The 20,460-nt window shown below is 48.9% G+C and overlaps 1 protein-coding gene across 2 annotated transcripts in view; it reads left to right on the top strand.

Moving 5' to 3' along the window:
• The window catches only part of COL22A1 (collagen type XXII alpha 1 chain), a 327,746-nt gene that overhangs the window by 176,143 nt on the left and 131,143 nt on the right, over positions 1 to 20,460 (top strand). For both annotated transcript variants that reach the window (XM_030795302.1, XM_030795301.1), the window contains exons 23-26: positions 4,151 to 4,204; positions 16,319 to 16,372; positions 17,088 to 17,141; positions 19,654 to 19,707. In XM_030795302.1, coding sequence (XP_030651162.1) covers positions 4,151 to 4,204; positions 16,319 to 16,372; positions 17,088 to 17,141; positions 19,654 to 19,707 — 216 coding nt within the window. The remainder of the gene's footprint in view (positions 1 to 4,150; positions 4,205 to 16,318; positions 16,373 to 17,087; positions 17,142 to 19,653; positions 19,708 to 20,460) is intronic.

The raw sequence follows: 20,460 nt of genomic DNA, 5'->3' as shown, positions 1-20,460 counted from the left end.
ACTCTGTGGCACTGCTAGGAGGTTGAATTTTGAAACCAGATCTATTTGACACACAGTCTATCACCCACTACAAGAACACAAAGGAGCCAGAATATGTCTCTCACTATTTCTTCTTCCTCATAGTCATTATCATCTTCCTCCTCATTCTCATCACTGTCTGTTACAGTTGAGGGATGCTTTATTGTGTTTTATAAATAACTTCCTCAAATATTAAATCATTTATTCTCCTATTATCTTTTGAAATAATTATCATGATTATAATCTTCCATGTGGGAAAACAAAGACTCAGCAAGTTAAATGGCTTATCCTTCCAATGTACCATAGATTTAGACTTCTTTTCCTTACAATATCATAGAGGAAAGGGGTTGGAGAAAGAACACAGAGAATTCCTTTGATTCTACTCACTTGGAGCTTTGTACCCCACCCCTGGCAATTCTAACTTGTTAGCTCTTGGGTGGCCCCAGGAAATCCATGACTCAAGTATTTATTTCTCATCATTTGAGCTGTTATTTGTCATTACTGCTCAAGCTTCAAGGAAGAGGTGGCACCGAACTGGGATGTGATTTTGACAGGCTGAGATGTGAAGGGAGGATTACAGACAGAGGGAGTAGCATGGCAATGTCTCAGGCATCAGAAGTCCTAAGTGGGTATTTGGGGCTGAGCTAAGCAGTCCATTTGGGCTCTTGCTTAGGAGATGATGGTGTGAACCCTGGACACCAAACTGAAAAGATAGGTTAGAAACCCAGGAATCTCCAAATCAAACAGCTCAGATGCCTGCAGAGGTTGGCTGAGGAAGGCCTGAAGGAAGAGACTGGGCCTGGGAACAGGGTGGGTTCCTGTGGCTGTGGCTACAGAAAGGAAGGCCACCTTTGAGAGGCACTGGAATGGCCCATGATGCTGGGGATGCGGAAGGTACAGACGCCAGAGAGATGTTACCCTGAGGCTTCTCTGGGTGATGCCCCTTCATGGATGACCCGTGAAAGATCTGCTCTGACACTTTTCTTTCTCTGGCCTCTTGCCACCTTTTTGGTTTTTTTCTCCTTGCTGAAAACCTAATGCTTATGATGTCTGCTTCCATAGATGTGTTTCTTTGCATTTCTCTCTTGTCTACCACGTGCCTCCTACTTGCCCATACGTCTGCTCTTCCAGATCAATTGATTCAACTTTCCTGGCACAGGAACACCTCCTGAATTCATGCCTTTTACAAATCCTGTTGTCAACTTAGGTATTCACATTCCTGGGCATGAGTAACGTTGTTACATAAGATCCTGGGGTCAGCTGAGGAAGCGGAGAGCTGCTGAGACCTTGCTGCATCCCCAAATGGTGATCATGTCACCCTGGAGAGGGAACTGATGCTTCATCCCCCGACCACATCGGCATCTTAATGAATCATTCTGCTCAGTCATGGCCAGACCTCTGCATCCCTTCTCTCTCATCCTTTCTTACCAACCATTAGATATTCCAATCTCTCCTTTCAGTCTTTCCTCTCAACACAGTTACATTGCTGGCTTGGATTCTAACTTCCGATGATTATTCACCAGGTCCTCCCACTGACCTTGAGGGAAAATGGTTTGTTCATCTTGTAAATAACCTGTGACTCTCTCTAGAATCCCCTTGAAGCAACTGGAGGGGGTGTCTGTCTAGATAGTAAATGGAAGGTGTCTGGTTTCCTTTCCCTGAGGAAGGGGAGCTGGCAACTCTTAGCTGTCTTATGATCAGCTTCCTGATGTCTGCGTTAATCAGAGCGGGATCAGATGGATGGAGAAACCCAGTGCCTCCAAGGCTTGGCTGTCTTCTGAAGGTATCTGTGACCACATCTTGAATTCTACCTGACAAGTATCAAGAAACTAATTGTGACCCAGACGTTACGCACCCTCCAGCCTGATGGGTTCACAGCTCAAAGGTGTGGATCCAGGGGCTTCTAAACCAGGCTCACTCACTCTCTCTGCTAGTCAACAAATCTCCAAGTTGTATCTTCCCTTCCTCCCTGATATCACTTTTCTGTAACTTTTCACTGCTATCTTCAGTGCCACCGTCATGGCTTGGGACTGCATAGTTCTCAAAGGGATGATTTATTTGGCCCACAAATGTCTATTGAATGTTCTCTGTGTGGCAGGCACTGTCCTGAGCCTACAGTATATAGCATCAAACAAAACCAGAGCCCGACTCCACTTTCAGGTGGCTTGAGTCCCAGTAGGGGTAGACACGCAATAAATAAGCACAAACGCCAATGGTGCATCTGGTGAGGATCCACACTAAGGAAATTACGGTAGCATGAGAAGACACAATGGGACAGAGGGAGTGCTATTCTGGTGAGGCTGGCCAAAGAAGACATTCAGTTAAAGGAGCATTTCAGCAGAAACCAAATTGAATTGAAAAATTGATCTATGTGGATACCTGGGGAACAAACCCAGGCAGAAGGAAACGCCAGTGGACGGACCTTCAGTTTGGAGTGCATTTGGCAGATTCAAGGTGGAGGTGGGAGGCCAGTGTGGCTGGAGGTGGGAAAAAAGTACATGGAAATGAGAAGAAGGTTGGAGGAAATGAGGTCATGGAGGGCAGGCTAGAGGTCACTAAAGTTCTGCTCTAAGTGAGCTGAGAGGCATTGCAGTGTTTTGAGCAGAGGAGACATGACATGATTTATGTTTTAATGATATCATCCCGGCTGCTTTGAGGGGAAAAGTGCAATGGCCAAGTGTGTTAAGGGAGGCACTGTTTAGAAGGCTACTGCAGTGGTTCTGGGGAGAGAGAATGGTGGGCTGGCCCAACGCAGTGTTATGGGTTATGCTGGGCAGTGAGAGAAGCAGCTTGATCAGCCTTAATCCATCCTCCCTGTTGCTCCCAGGGTGTGCTTGAGTTGGGGGTTCTGGGACAGTGGAGACAAGCAAGAGTCACCAAGGGGCAGAAAGAAGAGGGCCAGTGTTGCTGAATGAGAGGAGAGGATGATATCAAGTTTTACAATCTCACAGATACACTTAGAGTTATTTTGTAGAAAGCATCCCTTTTAATTCTTCAGAGCCCTGAGAAGCCAGCAATATTGGCACAGGCTTCAAGTCTGCATAGAACTGGGTGTGATCTGAACTCTGCCCCTTACTAGCTGTGCAACAAGAGAGACATGAGCTCTGAGCCTCGATTTGCACACTCATCAATGGAATGAGAACATGGGCATTCCAGGGTCCTCTTGCAGAGTAAATTAAGAAAGGATCATATGGGAAGAACTAGAAAGAGAGTTTGCCGTGAAATAGACACTCAAAAAATGTAGATCTTAACAATTGCAGTGCTTTTATTTAATCAAGAAAACCACCAGAACAATGCCAAAAAGGGCTGTATTCTGTCTTTCAGATAACCTCTGTTGTACAATATATGCCATTACCACATTGTGTAAATTAAACTAACCAACACACACCTTACCCCTATTTAAGGAGATGGCCTCAGGTCACCCCACAACATCACCCTGCTGGATACTGAGCATGTATGCACTGAAGCATGGATTCCCACAGCAGAAGAGCAGAAATGCCCTAAGTAACCTACCTGGCCACGAGGAGGGGGTTATTTCAATGCATCATGCCTCATTTGCACTGGGAAAACCACGCATCTGTATAAAGGATACCAGCAACTCTCCATGTGATATGGGATGTGGCTTAGATAAATTAAATGGAAACAAAGAAGCAAAGTTTAACAGATTGAATGGCATGTTGAAGTCTGTGAAGAAACGGGGGACAGGGGGAATGTGTGTGTTTGTGTGTGTGCGTGTGTAAAGCTTACCAATGCATAAAATCTCTCTGGGAAAATTAACCAACATCTAGTAAGATTAGTTTTTTCCAAGGAAAGGAACTGAGTGGCTGAGACTGGGATTAAAAGGAGACTTTTCTTGGGTACACCTTTGTACCTTTTGAATATGGGGCCTTGAGTTACCAAACACATTTAAGTTACAGAGCTGGGATCCAAAGCCTTACTCCTGACCTCAGAAAAAGCCTGAGTCCTTTTTCTGATCCCACATTGTTCCTCTGTGGGGCACTCCTGAGGGACAGTTGTTAATCTGGGAGGTTGAGAGTAATGAAGACCCAAACATCCACTGAGACTCATTATTAAACCACCTCTGCTTGACGACTGCCTGCTTGTTAATTTTAGCTTCTTCTTTTACACTCAGGGGAAGAAAGGTGACCTGGGACCACCTGGAATCCCTGGATTGCTGGGGCTGCAGGTAACTACCTTTTACATTCTCTTCCATAGCAATGCTGCTTTTCTCTGATTAAATAAATGACCAGGCAGCAGCTCTTAGGTGGGCAGCCAGAATCTTGATGGTCACCTCACTAAACTATTAAAAAGAACGGCCAACGGGTCACGTGCCCTCCCTCCCTCCTCCTCTACTGTCCTGTGTGGGAGTTGAATGACCATTGTTGACTATCCTGAAGGAATTTCCATCTGGAGGAGGCAGATGGGGGTGACAAAAGTGATGAGCAGTCCTATGAGAAAGGGAAGTGCTGGGAGGCGACGGGGGACCCCAGGACGAGGTGGTGGGGAAATCAGCCATGAGGAGGCTTGTCTCCCTTTGGCAGACAAGGCGCTGCCAGCCAGGCAGGAATGAGCGGAGGGAGGGCCTTCCCTGGGGCACAGCTTTGCAGGGGCCTGGTGCACCGCAGCACAGCACTGGGCAGGAATCGAGCGGCATGTGGTGCTGCCAGCGCACAGGGCACAGAACATCAGGGGTAGGAAGATGAACCCAGTGAGAGGTGTAAAGGGATCAGCCACAGAGGCCAGAAAACCAAATGGGTGGTCACTATCACAGGAGCTAAGAGGTCTGGGTTTGGGTCTCAGTCTGTCCTCCAAAACACTGGGACATTGACCAAGTCCTTCCCCTGCTTGGGCCTCAGTTTCCCCATCTGTAAAATGATGGGGTTAGGGCCCCAGTCTCAGAGGCCTCTGTTCCTAGGCAGGTGCTGTTCTTGCTCCCTGGCTTCTCTGTCTCCTCCTCCTTCTTCCAGCTTCTCTGGGTCTCTTAGGACTCAGTTCTGGTGTAGCTTCCTCTGTCCTCACACTTGGCCCAACTCCCACAGGCCATACTTGGCCCTGCTTCCACAGGTCCAGCTGTGCCATCCTAGTGCCGGCCATGTGGATCCTGACACCCACCCATCTAGATAGGCACGCTCAGGGTCCTTGTCCCCATTTCATAGATGAGGGGTGAGGCTCCAGGCACAGACGGCTTCACTCAGGGCCACCCTCTGCTAGGCGGACACCTGGCTTCAAATCCCTTCCTCCCTACATGACTGAGGCCCTAAACTCTCTTAGTCTTCCTTATTTGCAAATGCAGCATCACCATGAGTCCCCCACAGGGTACCACAGTGTGGACAAAACACGGCAAGTTCCTGAAGCTCTATGCCTGGCCTTTGCAGTGTAAAGAATTCCCTTCATTCTTTCTTTGACCCCCCCACCCACCAAAGCTTCACTCCTGTCCCCTGATCTGGGCCTCCCCTGACATCAGTAAGTTCATGCTGAAGCAGGACCAGCAAGCAGAAAGCACAGAGGGAACGGCAGAGACCCAGGCTCAGCTCTCGTCATAAAAAAGGAGGGCACACCTGAAGGTTGAGGAGAAGAGCAGTGACTATGACAGGTGATAATGAGTTCCTGAGGCATAGCACACACGGGGTAGACAGATGTGGCTGTCCCTGTTCTCCTGGCCTCTTGGCACCAAGCAGGTGGGCACAAGCCACTGCTGGGCTCTTCCGTTTGGTCCTCCTGGAGCTGTGGTAAAGCAGCTGGCTTCAGCACCACCTGGGACTGGACAGCCCCACCTCCACACCAGATTCCCCGGGGTGGTGGTCACACTGTCCGTCCCTTGTTGGCAGGAAGGCACTCATCCGGAAAACACTGCTCACTGCACTTCAGAAGCCAGTTTTTCCTGCTGGCTGACATGAAAGCACTCTAGTGAAAGATGGCACCTTGGATGCAATCTGAGACTTCACTTCTGCACCCTTCATTCAGGTCAGGATGCAGCAGGGAATAAGAATATACAATCCATCATAATTCACAGTGTTCTAAAGATTTCACATTCACTGTGGCATTTTGCTATTAATAATGAAAAATAGAGTGGGTTTTGCCTTATGTTTTATTACCTTGCTTCATAGTGAGCCAACCTTGTATATTTTAAAATTCACCATCAATGCAGCTCGATCAAATTATTTTAAGCTATAATTTTTCCCCCTATAACTCTTTGTTTGTTATCTGGGAAAAGAGATTTCATTCTTTCATTTTTAACTTTGAAGTCATTTTCATTCAGTAAATCTTTACTGAATGCCAGACATTGAGCTGTTACTATAGATATAAATATTACCAGGCTTTCATGGCAGGGAGTAGCACCCTGTAATTGTGCATCCTGATATGTTCAGGGATCTCAGTGGTTCAGAACCAGGCAATATAGCATTTGCAGTATGTACAACCTGGTGGCATGGATGGGGCCACTGCCTGATGGAATCAAAGCTGTGTTCAGGTCAGCCACTCTTACGCTAAGAGGCCAGATTTGTTTTTTTTTTTAAGTTTAATTTTATTTTACTTTAAGTTCTGGGATACATGTGCAGAACTTGCAGGTTTGTTACGTAGGTATGCATGTGCCATGGTGGTTTGTTGCACCTATCAACTTGTCATCTAGGTTTTAAGTCCCACATGCATTAAGTATTTGTCCTAATGCTGTCCCTCCCCTTCCTCCGACCCACTGACAGGCCCCAGTGTGTGATGTTCCCCCCCCGTGTCCATGTGTTCTTATTGTTCAACTTCCACCTTTGAGTGAGAACATGTGGTGTTTGGTTTTCTGTTCCTGTGTTAGTTTGCTGAGAATGATGGTTTCCAGCTTCATCCATGTCCCTACAAAGGACATGAACTCATCATTTTTTATGGCTGCATAGTATTCCATGGTGTATATGTGCCACATTTTCTTTATCCAGTCTATCATTGATGGGCATTTGGTTGGTTCCAAGTCTTTGCTATTGTAAATAGTGCTGCAATAAACATGCGTGTGCATGTGTCTTTACAGTAGCATGATTTATAATCCTTTGGGTATATATCCAGTAAAGGGATTGCTGTGTCAAATGGTATTTCTGGTTCTAGATCCTTGAGGAATTGCCACACTGTCTTCCACAGCGGTTGAACTAATTTGCACGCCCACCAACAGTGTAAAAGCATTGCTGTTTCTCCATGGCAAGAGCCTGGGTTTCTATGCATCTCAGCTATTTCCTCTGATTCACTCTTCCTGACATATCCATGTGTCTGCCTTGCTTGGGCCTGGCCTCTGCTTTCTCCTGCTTACCGTCATGCATTTGCTTGTTCATTCATGGATTTATTCATTCAACAGCTTTTTATTAAGTACGCACTGGGTACCAAATTCATCTCTGGGGAGGTAAAATCTAAGTAGCTGCAGTCTATGCCATGAGAATTCGTACACTAATGGGCCAGAAAGAGACACAGATAGAGAAGGTGTCTTCATCTGACCCCTAAATCTTGTATTTATTCAGGCAAGGTGAGGCCAACAGATCAGGAGACGACTGTCATTGGAGATAGTTTGCTCCTCACAGTTTCCATGGATGGGAGCGTCCGTTTCCTGCAGAGCTGTCGGGGGAGCAACAGACGCAGTTTGGAGGCAGAAAGAGTGAAAGGCAAACTTGGGCAGGAGCCTCTACTGGGCAAGGGTGAGGCAGGGTCAGTTGCTGAGCAGGCTTAGGATTGGACAGTTTGAATAATTTCTGCAGGCTCCAAGCTGTATGGGTGGTTTCTCACGGTCTAGTACCTGGTCCAGGGGTGATTTAGGGCAGAGAGGTAGTGTCCTGTCCCACACCACAGGGGCCTGATTGAAGAAGGTGGACTAGGGATGGGTGAGTTTGCATATCAGAGTCCTACTCTCAAGTAAGTCCTTCGAGATCTCTAGGAATTAGCTAATCCTGGAAGGGGAAGGCCCTCCCCGCATCCACAAGGCCTCAAGACGTCAAAACATCATCAAACGAAAGCACAGGATTAGTCTGGAAGGAGAATCCACTGAGCTGAGCTTTGGAGAGGAAGTCAGGGTTCTGTGGAGGCCCAGAGCGGGATCTTGACACTGAGCTGGAAAACCGAGGTTGATTCCACGGCCGCCTATCCCTGAAAGAGCAGTGGGGAGAAGTAAAGGGAAGCATGTGTGTTTAGTTTCTGCTGTTGCCAAGCATTCTCTTTAGCTTTCATATATAATCGTGTCTATTCTTTATAACTGCCTGTGAGCAAAATTTGCTTACCCTCATTTAAAATCTAGAGAAACCAAGCTCAGAGAGTTTAATTAGCTTTGCGTTATGGGAAGAGCCAGCACTGCCATCTCGGAGCGTGCAAAGCCCCAGGGTGGCTGGGATCCTATAAGATGCTTTTTATGCCTGTCTTTCAAAATGAAATATTCCACCTGCTAGAAAATTTTACAATAAATCTATACATCCATTATGTCCTATGTGGTGACTCCTGTATCCTGGCAGCCGTTTAGGAAAATTGGAAATCTGGTATCTGGGCTGGCCAAGTGCTTATGTGCAGGCAGTGCGGCTTGGTGCTGTGCTCAGGACAAAGTCCCTTGAATTGGTGGAAATGCAGGCAGGGGAGGGCTTGGCCCGAGAAGAGGCTGGGTGGGCTGTGGGCCTGGGCCTCTGTGCAGAAACCCCTTGAAGTGGGAAGTCATAGGGTTAGTGCCACAGGGATCTACCATCTCAGAGGAGGACTCCCAAATTATGAGCTGCTTCCCCCCAAAATAAACATGTCCAAGTCACGAAGGAATTTGATTGTCATGCCAATTTATGCGAGTAATTTTCATGCATCTTCAAATTCCATCTAACTTTATAAATCCAATTGGAACTAGGTGGTTATTAGGAATAATTATTCTTTACTAATGATAATTAGGTTAATTAGTCATTCCTGCATCATCATTGTAACTACTAATCATATTAAATAGTCACTGTAGTATTAGAGGGACCAAGTGTTCTTTCATTAATAACTGGACTGATTGGTTAATTAATAAGTGGTTGATTACTTGTTTTCATTACTAATAATGAGAACAGTCATATTTTGTTGTTAATATTTACGTCTATTGACTAATTTGTTACTCATTAATAATTAGATGATTTGGTTGTTTAGATATTTTGTTAACAATTAAATAAGAAGAAAGAAAAGTAACATTTGTGAAGTCCTGAGTTCTGGGCTAGTTGACACTTCTTTAATCCACACACAGTTATTTGAAGGAGGGGCCTCCAACCATTTTATGGCAGCTGGAATGAGGCTCTGAGAGGTGAAGTCCATTGTCCAAGTCCATTGACATAGTATGAGGTCACCTGAGATTTGACCCAGGCCGTCCTCAACCAAAGTCCTAGATTTTTGTTATGTAAATTTCTGCCTGTCTGTTCCCTGGCCCACGGGGGAAGAGTGACTTGCCCACAGCACCTGTGAGTGCTCCTGACAGTGTCGCTCCTTGCGTTTTATTCTCGGCCTTCCTGTAGTCCCAATCTTTCTTGAAAGACTGGAAACTCTAATATTCTCATCTATAAAAGGACAATAATGTGTAGAATCTTTGGCTTTCTAGACGTTTTTTTGGCGGGAGGAAGTGGAGGAGAGGAAAGGAAAGGGGCTTTCTAGTCCTAGAAAACCCAAATGCCATTCAAGTATTTGCAGAAAAAGATAGAAAATGAGTTCAATGTTGCTCTCCTGATTTGGCAATTAGTCGTCTGGTTTCATTGGGAAACTTACCAGTGAGGTAACTCAAATGGCCGTTCTGTTTGAGGTATTGTTCAACTTGATTTCCAGAAGAAAAAAGGACATAAAATGAGGGTACTGATTAATCAGAAGGCCAAAGAAGATTGGTCCAAACTCAACAGTAGTTATTAAACCTCACGGTAAGGTCCCCCAAGGCCATGGAAGATGCTGAAGTGCCATTATGTCATCCAAGAAAGCTGAGATGATGTTGAACCTCTGTTACAGAGTGTTCTTTTATCTGGAAAATGCAAGAGCTTTCTGGGATCCCTCAGCCAACAGCAGCACGGGTAGACCAGCACTCTGTTTACATTCACAGTTACCCCCGGGACACACACTCTCTCTCTCTCTCTCTCTCAGGCCCTGCAGACTTTTTAACTAAACACATCAAATAGATCAAAACTGAATCCACCATCCCCCACAGCAACCCCACACACCTGCCCATTCCCCTGCAAGGCCCTCCCCTTTTGAGTATTTTAGGTTGTGTCCCAGTCCCAATCCAGCTGGTCACTGCGTCACCACTGAGCTCTGGCTCAGACCTGCCCCTGGTCTGTCTGCATCCGTTCCCCCATCACCTTCCTCCAGTGCCGGCTCTGGCTGCCTTCCACCTGCTCTCATGTTTGACTGTCTTATCGTCTCTCATCTTGCAAGATTTCCTCCTACCATTGGCTGCTAAGGACACTAGAAATGTGACTTTATTTTTTATTTTATTTTATTTTTTTTTGAGACGGAGTTTTGCTCTTGTTGCCCAGGCTGGAGTGCAATGGTGCGATCTTGGATCACCGCAACCTCTGCATTTCAGGTTCAAGCGATTCTCCTGCCTCAGCCTCCCTAGTAGCTGGGATTACAGGCATGCACCACCACGCCTGGCTCATTTTGTATTTTTAGTAGAGATGGGATGTCTCCATGTTGGCCAGGCTGGTCTTGAACTCCCGACCTCAGGTGATCTGCCCGCCTCGGCCTCCCAAAGTGCTGGGATTACGGGTGTGAGCCAATGCGCCCAGCCTAGAAGTGTGTCTTTCTAAGCATAAGTCTTTTTGTGTCACTCTTTGATGCCACCTCTATTCTTTTTGTGCTCCCTCAAAGACAAAGCCTTGTCTTGCTTGCCCCGGGTGTGTCTCTTCCTCCCCTCCCCTCACATCTAGCCGTGGCTCAGCAGCTCCATCCTCCTGTGGCTTCCTTCCTCTCCGATTCCACTCCCCTCTGCTCAGGCCCTACTTAGCCCTTCCACACCAAGCTCACCCCACTTTTCAAGATGCTCCTGATTTCTCTACCATGCCTTCCTCTGAGCTCCGTGGCCTTCGAGCACCTCTTTTGTCTGTCTGTTTTCATTCTTTTCAACAGGTATCTCATGAATTCTGCTACATGCCGGAAGCCATGGTTTTTATACAAAACAATTCTGCACAGAAAGTATTTTTGTACCTACTATATATTTTTAGAAACCAAATCCCTTGCCGTAAGTCACACAGCTGCTCAAAATATAACCCTGCCTTTGATCCTAAGCCCTCTGATGCTTTACCCAGGACACCAGAGGCCTGTGTTTTATGTGCTTTACTCGGCTGTAATTTTCTGGAGTGGAGGGCTGAGTTGTCTTAAGACCCCAGAGGGAACACAGTGGTACGTAGTAGGCGTTGGCTGGCGGAAGGAGCCCTGCCCACCACCATACTGGGTCTCCAGGGATAACTTCTTCCAGGTGCTCCAGGATAGTGCAGGTCCTTGGCTTTAAGGATCAAAGCTGTGCCTACCCACTGCCCCTCTCCCTTTAAAGGCATCACCCACATCCTGTCACCTGTTGACACCCTCTTCCATCCAAGGTGTGAATCTTCCCAGACCCTGAGTGCAGGGACCTGCACATGGGCAGGGAGACAGATACTGTCCAGGGGCCTTGTGGTAATACGGACAAAGTCCTTGTCGGATGCCAGGCATATAGTCAGTGCTGTAGGAAATTCAGTTTTCTCCCTTCCTTTTTGGGGGAGTGCCAAAGTAGAAATAGCTATCCTAGCCATGGGCTGAAAGGCCCTCATGTCCAGGTCCTCCCAGGATGCTCCTGCCCACCCACCCCTCCCTCAGCAGCCCTCCCCACGGCTGGCCTGTGGCTGTGTCAGAAACAAAGCGAGTTATGCCAGAGCTGAAGTCCCAGCTTCAGGACCTGTGTGGTAATCAGGACAAGGCTGAACGTAACCCGCAAGGCGAGGCGGCTATTCTGTTTAGAGTTTCTGCCCCCACTGTGTGGCTCTCTGTGGCCATCTGAAGGCAGAGCATGGCCAAGAGACCAGGGTCCGGGGCAGGTTGGCTGCAGCTGCATCCTGAGGGCTGTTCCCTCCTGCCACTGCACCCGGCGTTTCCCACTTGGACTTGTGAGCACGTCTCCTGTAAATTGGAAAAGAGGCTGGAAGCAAATCACCTCACCCTTTTTGTGGTCCCTCCTGGAAGAGGTTTCCAGACTTTCAGACAGTTGCTTCCAGCTGCTTCCAGCTTCTCTCTGTAAATGGCTACCGCAGTTGCTAGGTTTAATAACTGGGTAGGCTTTCCCTCTCTTCCCTAAGTGTACAGCATCAAACAAGCAGACAGTGACTCAACCTCTACCGTGTGCATAGCATGGAACCAGGTGCTGTGGTCTCACCAGGGAGATAGACTTTGAGATCTTCAAACCCATATTTAAAGCCCTAAGTTCTAGTTTCCTTTAACATGCAGAGAGTCTTTTAGGAGATCGCATTGTGTTAAAGGGTGGAAAGGGGCTGTAACAGCAGGGTGAGACCCGTGTCCTCGAGTGGGGACTGTGCAGACAGTTTGCAAGGCTGGGGTACTGGGCTTGGGAGGAGCGAAGGGATCAGGGTGCTGTATCCATATATGAGCTTTATCTAATATCAGTTCATTTTCCTCCTCTGTAAATTTATGAAAAAGCCCAGCCTCCCATGGCCAGTGGAGGGCTGGAATGAGCCGGTGTATGAAACACAGGTGGAGCATACGCTGAATGGAGGTGGCCGAGCCCCTTGTCCTGCCTTTCTGGTTTTTTTCTCTCTCCTGGGTTGTGCTTCTTCCTGGGATGTTATGCTCACAGGCTCATCAGCAGTGCTAGTGGTGGTGATGGTGGAATACGGAGCTGGCCTAGACGAGTCATGCCCAAACCTGGCAGCTCATCAGAATTACCTGGTGTCTCAAAAGTCACTGAACCTTGGGGCCTGTCCCTGACCTGCTGCCTCTGAATCTAAACAAGGGTTCTGTGTACCTGCATTTGTGACAGGCCCTCCAGGTGTGTCTGCAGCAGCCAGAGATGATGGCTGTGTGACCTAAAGTGGGTCCTGACCCTCTCTGGGCCTCAGTTTTATTCATTGTCAGACAAGGAGGTTTAATTTCCACTAGGAGACCGCTAAAGGGCCATCACCTCTAACGTGCTGTGAGACTCCAAAACTAGCAAGCAGCAGCAGGGCAAGGGTGTTTGCAAGGGGCAAAGGAGGAAGGCAAGCAGGGCCAGAGCGAGGGGCTGGTCAGGGGGCCGGCTTCCTGGGCTCACCATTTTGAAAAAGCATAAAACACTCCAGAGTTCATCAGCATCCTTAGACATGTAAGGAGGGAAGGGAACTGAATTGTTCATTCAGACTGCTAACAAAGAGACTCCTGTCTGGTTGGGAAGGGCCTTCAGATATACTCTGTGGGCTTGGGGTGCTGTGAGGCCCTCTAAGACCATGTTGAGGTAAAATTAGATCACCTGTCACCCCCATAACCCCAGCACTTTGGGAGGCTGAGGCAGAGGATTGCTTGAGCCCAGGAGTTCAAGATCAGCCTGTGCAATAGAGCAAGACCCTGTTTCTACAAAAAATCATAAAATTAGGCATGGTAGCACACCCCTGTAGTCTCAGCTACTCAGGAGGCTGAGGCAGGAGGATCACTTGAGCCAAGGAATTGGAGGCTGCAGTGAGCTATGATTGCACCATTGCACTCCAGCCTGGGCAACAGAGCAAGACGCCATCTCAAAAAACAAAAACAAAAAGAAAAAACATTGCCTGGAATGTGCCTCTGGGATGTGTGGGAGCTGTGAGTGTCACTGCAGGGCTCTCGCTTTGCTGAGAGAAGTGAGGGACCAAGGTGGAGCAGCCTGTGGAGGTAGAGTAATGCTCAGCCCACAATACAGCAAGGCGGGGAGGCTTCTTTAAGGCCTTCCAGCAGCCCTCGTCCATTAGGGAGGACCCAGGTTGCAACCTGCCCAGGGCACCCTGCAGCCCTACCCGGCCCCTCAGTTGCTCCAGCTGTCAACAAATGTCTCTGATGAGGGAAGATGCTACCCCTAAGACTTGCCAGGACGGAGCGAGCTGCCGAGAAAACTAAGTCCAGGTGGCCCCAAATCCTGTTCAGTAAATGGTCACGTCTATGCCTGTTTTCTGACTCACGGGTGCCCCCAGAGGGAGAAAGGGGAACAGTTCACCGATGCGGCCACCTCTGCCATTTTTTGGTATTTCTCGCCCTCTAGTGGCCATGCAGTGTTGTTCTTTCTGAATGCAAACCTAGGCTCTCGGCGTCTGGCTCAATTCAGGAGACTTCCTCAAGCATTTACTGAGCGCCTGCTGGATGCCACACCCTAGGATAATCACTGTGTGAGGTGCAGGGAGAACAAGAAGGGCCTGCCCTCGAGGGTCTGTGGGTCAGATCAGCGCAGTTAAGTTGGTCTTGAGCACGGAGCAGGGAGAGTTTAATTCCACTAGGGAATTGGAGACCATCTCAGAAAGGTGGAGATGGCTCAGAAGGGAGGTGTGGGAGGACGGGAGGGGGTGTCCAGAGAGAAACCTGAGCTAGAAAAGTCATCTGCACCTTCTGGACGCTGTGTGGAGCAGTGGTCTGCGGTGCTGGAGCTGAGGGAGGAGGGCGTGGTGAACTCGCTTGGAAGAGCACTACCCTTTAGAAAATCAGAGCCACTGAAGGTGGTTCAGCTGTGGGGTCACTGGCTGTTCTAAAATGAGCGGGTCCCTGCGTGAGGACTGTCAGGAACCTGGATATATGCAGAACACCACATCCACTCTCCCTCCCAGCCCTGGTGTTGTGTGATTCCAGCTCGCCCCTGCTTATAACCCCATGTCCACCCTTCCTCCCTCTGGTCTCCCCAGACTGCAGGCTGCTTTCCTGGGCACACATGTGACCATACACGTCTTCTTGTGCTCCTTCAGTTACTCCCAAGACCTTCACGGCAAAGTCGCTCCTCCTCACTATGACAGCCCGTGGCCTCTGAGGTCCTGGCTCAGCCTCCATCTTCCCTGTGCAGGCCCACACTCTCTTCATATGGAACTCTTGGCTGTCATTCAAAACGCAATACCTTCAACAGCAGCCGGCCTTTGTGAATGCAGCCCACCTGCCTTGTCTGCATGACTTGTTGTTTATTTCTCGGGCTTTCTTCAGTACTCAGGTGCCTTCTCTGCCCGCTTGCCTTCATCCCTCCAGATGCATAGCATCACTCCCAGGTGCAAGAACCACCTGTTGTCCCAGGACCCCCTGGACCTAGATCTGTGCTCATAGGTTTAGTTGGGCCATTTGTCTTTTTTTTTTTTTTTTTTTGTATATACAGGTTATTGCTCTGCACCCAGGCCAGAGTACAATGGCACAGTCACAGCTCACTGCAGCCTCAAACTCCCAGCCTCAAACAATCCTCTCGCCTCAGCCTCCTGAGTAGCTGGGACTACTGGCAAGAGCCCCTATGACCAGTTAATTTTTATTTTTTTATTTCTAGAGAGATAGGATCTTGCCATTTTGCCCAGTCTAGTCTCAAAGTCCTGGCCTGTAGTGATCCTTCTGCCTCAGCCTTCCAAAGTCCTGTGATTACAGTTGTGAGCCACCATGCCCAGCCCTTTTCTACCATAATTATTTGTCTACATGTTTCTCCCCTCCGCAACCCTCCCCCTCAACCAAGACAGGAGCTTGGAAACAGGTCTTACGTTTCTGTTTGCTAACAGTACCTGCTTCTGTTCCTGGCCCGTGAAGATGCCCCAAAGTTTAAGTGTAGGCCATGAATGATTTAAATAGCACATGAATCTACATCTTTCAAGTGGCTGTGAGGACTGATCTCCATAGAATCACGGGGGAACCTTTACAAGTACAGATACGAGACCCACTCACCCCAGACCTACAGAACCAGAAGACCTGGGCGTGAGATCTCTTTACTCACCCGGGCGATTCTGACCCTGGCGCTAGCCCTGCTCAGTGACTCATGATTGAGAATCACTCTTCTGGAAGGCCTTTATGCATGGGTCAGACTGTGTGTGTGTGTGTGTGTGTGTGTCTACACATGTGCACACACATATGTATTTACATTAAATGTTCAAACATTTTGAATATATAGCAGAATAGATAATATTACAGGCGATGGCATGCCCATCACCCAAATATGAAATGTTAGCATTTTGCAAATTTTGGTTCAAATCTTTTCCTTTGGCTTTTGTTTATTTTTGTTTGAAAAATCAGGCATTACAAATAAAGTAAAAATCTCACCTCATCCTCCTGTCCCCTTCCCTTTGCCTCTTTCAAATGCCCACTGTCCCTAGGAGGCTCATCTGGGCCCATCTGTAACCCACCCAATGCTCTTTCTCTACAGGGCCCTCCAGGACCCCCTGGTGTCCCAGGCCCCCCTGGACCGGGAGGTTCTCCGGTAAGACTGGCTTTGATTTTCTACAAGGGCACTTAGATGGTGGTTTCCTGGCCTGGGGGACCTGGGAACATCTTTGTGAATGGCCTCTTGTCTTTTATCCACCCAAGTTCAATGCAAAAACACACACAGGAGGACCCCGACACGTAGAACCCCCAGCCTCTGGACTCTCAGACCTTCGGAACCCTTGGGTTAGAGTATCACTGGAGCTAATGTGGCACTTTGGCGGCTGCCTCCAGAGTCCGGCATGTAGAAGGCACGTTAGCCTGGGGTTGCCCATTCGGATGTCTTTTTGTAGTTTGTGATTTGGCTTTGAGGCAAAACAGAGGACCTGGGCAAGCATTTGCTAACATTTCCCCTCCCATCTTTCGGGGCTGCTGAAAATGTCCTGAAAGTGGGCATGGGGGAGTGGGGCACATCCACACCCACCCATGGAGTGGGTCAGGCCCTACCATCAGCAGAGGGAGGCAGCTCCATCTGTCCCGGCAGGTGGCAGTGGATAGGAAGGCCACCCCGACTGCAGGCCGCACAAACCATGGACGTGTCAACTTCAGAGGTGCAACACCTCCGCGTTTCACAGCAGATGACCGAGGGCAGTAGAGGCCCCGGATGCCCTCCTCAGACCCAGAGGCCTGGGCCCATGCCGGGAAAGAGGTTGAGTCAATGATCTGATCTCTGAACAGGCCAGGCAAACAGTGTCCATGTGGTCCCCTTTCAGGGTTTGCCTGGAGAGCTCGGCTTCCCGGGAAAGCCTGGACCTGGTGGGCCCGCGGTGAGTGTCCGGAAACATCTTCCTGCTCCCCTCCTCCCACTCCCCATTGCTCTGTGGGGAGCGCCGCGCCCTTGCAGCTGGCCCAGGGCCACTTTCCTAGAGCTGAGGACTCCTTGGCCAGCAAGGCCTGCAGCCCCGGAGCTGAGGCTGGGCCTTCCTTCTGTGGTGGCTCACTCGTGCTAGTGCCCTGTCTGTGGGAAGGCTCCCTGTGTACCCTGGCCAGGGTGCGGATTAGGACCACAGTCCCTAGGCCACTGCCCTTCCTCTTTTCACCGAAAGACACATTCAAGCGTCCTTTGCTGCTGAAGGCAAGACCACTTGTCCTTGAGGAATACCCAGAGGCGACCAGAAGCAATGGGTGGGGAGCCGGGTAGCAGCCCTTCCCATTACGATCCTGATCATGTTTTCTGCCTTGCAAACCGAGAGAGCCTGGGGCTCTCAGAGGGCAGGCGGAGCTTAGAAAACATTACTGTCTCCCCAGATAGGAGGGGCACAGTTAGAGTTGGCCTGCAGCTCTTCCGGGCAGGATGGTGATTGACGTGGGCTGAGACCTGAGTAGATCTCATGATCTACCCTCAGGGAGGCCCCTGGGCCACCTTAAAGGGATTTCCTTACAGCTGCTTCTCCCTCATTGAGCCCCATGGGGAAGGCCCCAGCTGGTAGGCTCCTGATACTGGAGGAGGGGTGAGGTGGGGGTGAAGCGGATTGGGTGGCACATGGGGCAGTTCTCCCCTCTTCTCCATGGAACACAGATCCATGGGTGAATGTGGATCGAGGTGCCCAGAGGCCCTGTGGTCGCCGCAACACCAGCACCCTCCCCAGCTCTGTTGCGCCCCAGTGCAGCATGCCAAAGGGTACCGGACATGAATTCAGTGCCGCGCTGGGCACTCAGGTGATCTGATCGTGTGTGGGAGGAACACCGGGTGAATGGCACCATCACCGGTAAACGTTTCTCAACACACAGTCAACTGCAACGTCACCAATAAACATTTTCCGTGAGTGACAGGATCATCTGAAAGTTCAAACACATGAGCAATCTCATCCGATCCAAAGGGCTCATCAGAAAGTATGCAGATCAGTGTGGACATTCAGAGGAGGGGAGCATGTTAGAGAAAGAAAGCCACTGTGAGTGTTTCTCATCTGTCAAGATGCGGCTGTAGCCACAGAAGGTTTGAAGCACAGCTTCTGGCCTTGGCGTTTGCTCCCGGTCAAGATCCTGCTTTCATTAACTCAGGCAGCCTTAATCCCCCCAAAAGCCCTTCCTCTTGCCTTCCTAAAGCCTTGGCTTCCAGGACACCTGCTCTGTGCAGGTGGGGCTGTCTTTTCACTAGTCGCCAGTCCAAGCTGGAGGCACAGGGAGAGATGAGTCAAATTGGGTGGCAGCAGGTTCTGTGGGTGGAAGAATCACCAGGGTTATAAAAAACGTTCACTTTTGAATAGCACTAATAGCTCTGAAAGCAATAGCACAGGAGATATTCCGCTGGGGGAAATGATTTCCCTAATGCCAGTCATGGGGAAGGGTGTGTGTGCCTGACACATGTTTTTTTTTCCTTCAACATTTAAGTTCCAGGGTACACGTGTAGGATGTGCAAGCTTGTTACACAGGTAAACATGTACCATTGTGGTTTGCTGCATAGATCAACCCATCACCTGGATATGAAGCCCAGCATGCATTAGCTATTCTTCCTGATGCTCACCCTCCCCCGCACACCCCCCCACACCCTGACAGGCCCCAGGGTGTTTTCCACCCCTCACCCTCATGTGACCTGACATCATTTAAGGCACAGAGGAAAAGGAGAAGATGAAGTGTCTCTGATGTAGTGGAAGGAGCCTGGAGGTGGAGTCCGTTAAACCTTGTGGGTCCCAATCACCAGCTCTGTGACCTTGAGTGAATCACTCAGCCTGCAGAGCCTTCATCTCCTCACCTGCAAACAGCTTCAGTAACACATGTCCTGCCATATCCTCATGGTAGTAGGAAACTCCTGGTGTTGGAAAGTATAACGTGGAACTCCTCAGTGCTGGCATTCGAAATAACAGGCAGTAATGCCCAACCATGCCGAGAGATTGAGGTTTTGCTTTTTTGAAGGACAAGAGGAAGGGAGGATAGCAGTGGGAAGGAAGATACAAGATGGCAAAGAGATTCTGGAGAGGAGAGAGGAGAAGCAGTGTGGACATGGTTGTCCCCAGGGCCTCTTGGAAGCTGAGGGTAGAAATGGAACCATCAGGGCAAGATTTGGCAGACGTCCTCCCATGCCCCCACCCTCCATGCATGGCCAGTGTACTGAAAATCAGACATTGCCCAGAGGGTGATATTTGCTTCAGTAATAACAAAGGGAAACGGTCAGACAGAGACCACAGTCGCTCTGGAGACAGGGCCCTGCTGATCAAAGAGGAGAGGCCCGAGCCTCCTGGATTCTGGCTGCAAAAACAGCTCCTGGTTTGAAACAACTTAATGTAAACCTTTCCTAAATATGCCTTTCCTTTTTATTTATGTTTTCCCCTCTTGGCCCAGGGACCCCCCGGACAGGACGGGCCAAATGGACCACCAGGCCCGCCAGGAACCAAGGTTGGTCACTGATGCGGTTGGCACCAGTTTGGGAACCCAAAACACAGAAACTAAAGAGATGCTTGATTGTTGGTGAATTCTAAAACAAGTCGATTGCCTGGGTCTTCGATCAGGACTCAGTTGAAATGTTTGGATTTATGGAGTCAGATGGGGGAAAGCTCCTTATTTATTCTCAGATAACTGCAGAGGGATTTAGAAGCCCTAGGCTTTAAAATTTAGCCCAGCACAGTGGCTCACAGCTGTAATCCCAGCATTTTGGGAGGCCTAGGCAGGAATTAGCCTGGCATGGGGGTGGGCACCTGTATTCCCATTCACTTGGGAGGCCAAGGTGGGAGGATTGCTTGAGCCCAGGAATTTGAGGCTGCAGTGAGCTATGATTGTGCCATTGCACTATAGCCTGGGCAACAGAGAGACCTGTCTCAAAAAAAATTTGATCTGTTAGAAATATGTTTATTTATCTATCTTATTTTCAAGGAGGAAAACTTCTAAATACTCTTACTAACGTAACAAGAGATTTCAATTTTAACAGTGTTCTGGTGGGGCTTATTATGGTAGAATTATTAAGGTAAGAGTCAAAGGTTAAACAGCATAAAACTGGGGAGCAAATACAGGTTTCAATACTTTAAATGAATTATTATACAACCATACCAGTATTTGAACAAATGAACTTTTTTTTTTTTTTTTTTGAGACGGAGTCTCGCTCTGTCGCCCAGGCTGGAGTGCAGTGGCGCAGTCTCGGCTCACTGCAAGCTC

The sequence above is a fragment of the Nomascus leucogenys genome, chromosome 16 (assembly GCF_006542625.1).
Source record: "Nomascus leucogenys isolate Asia chromosome 16, Asia_NLE_v1, whole genome shotgun sequence".
Classification (NCBI taxonomy): domain Eukaryota; kingdom Metazoa; phylum Chordata; class Mammalia; order Primates; family Hylobatidae; genus Nomascus; species Nomascus leucogenys.
Note: the sequence above shows the minus strand (reverse complement) of the source record. Positions and strands in the feature narration are given on the sequence as shown.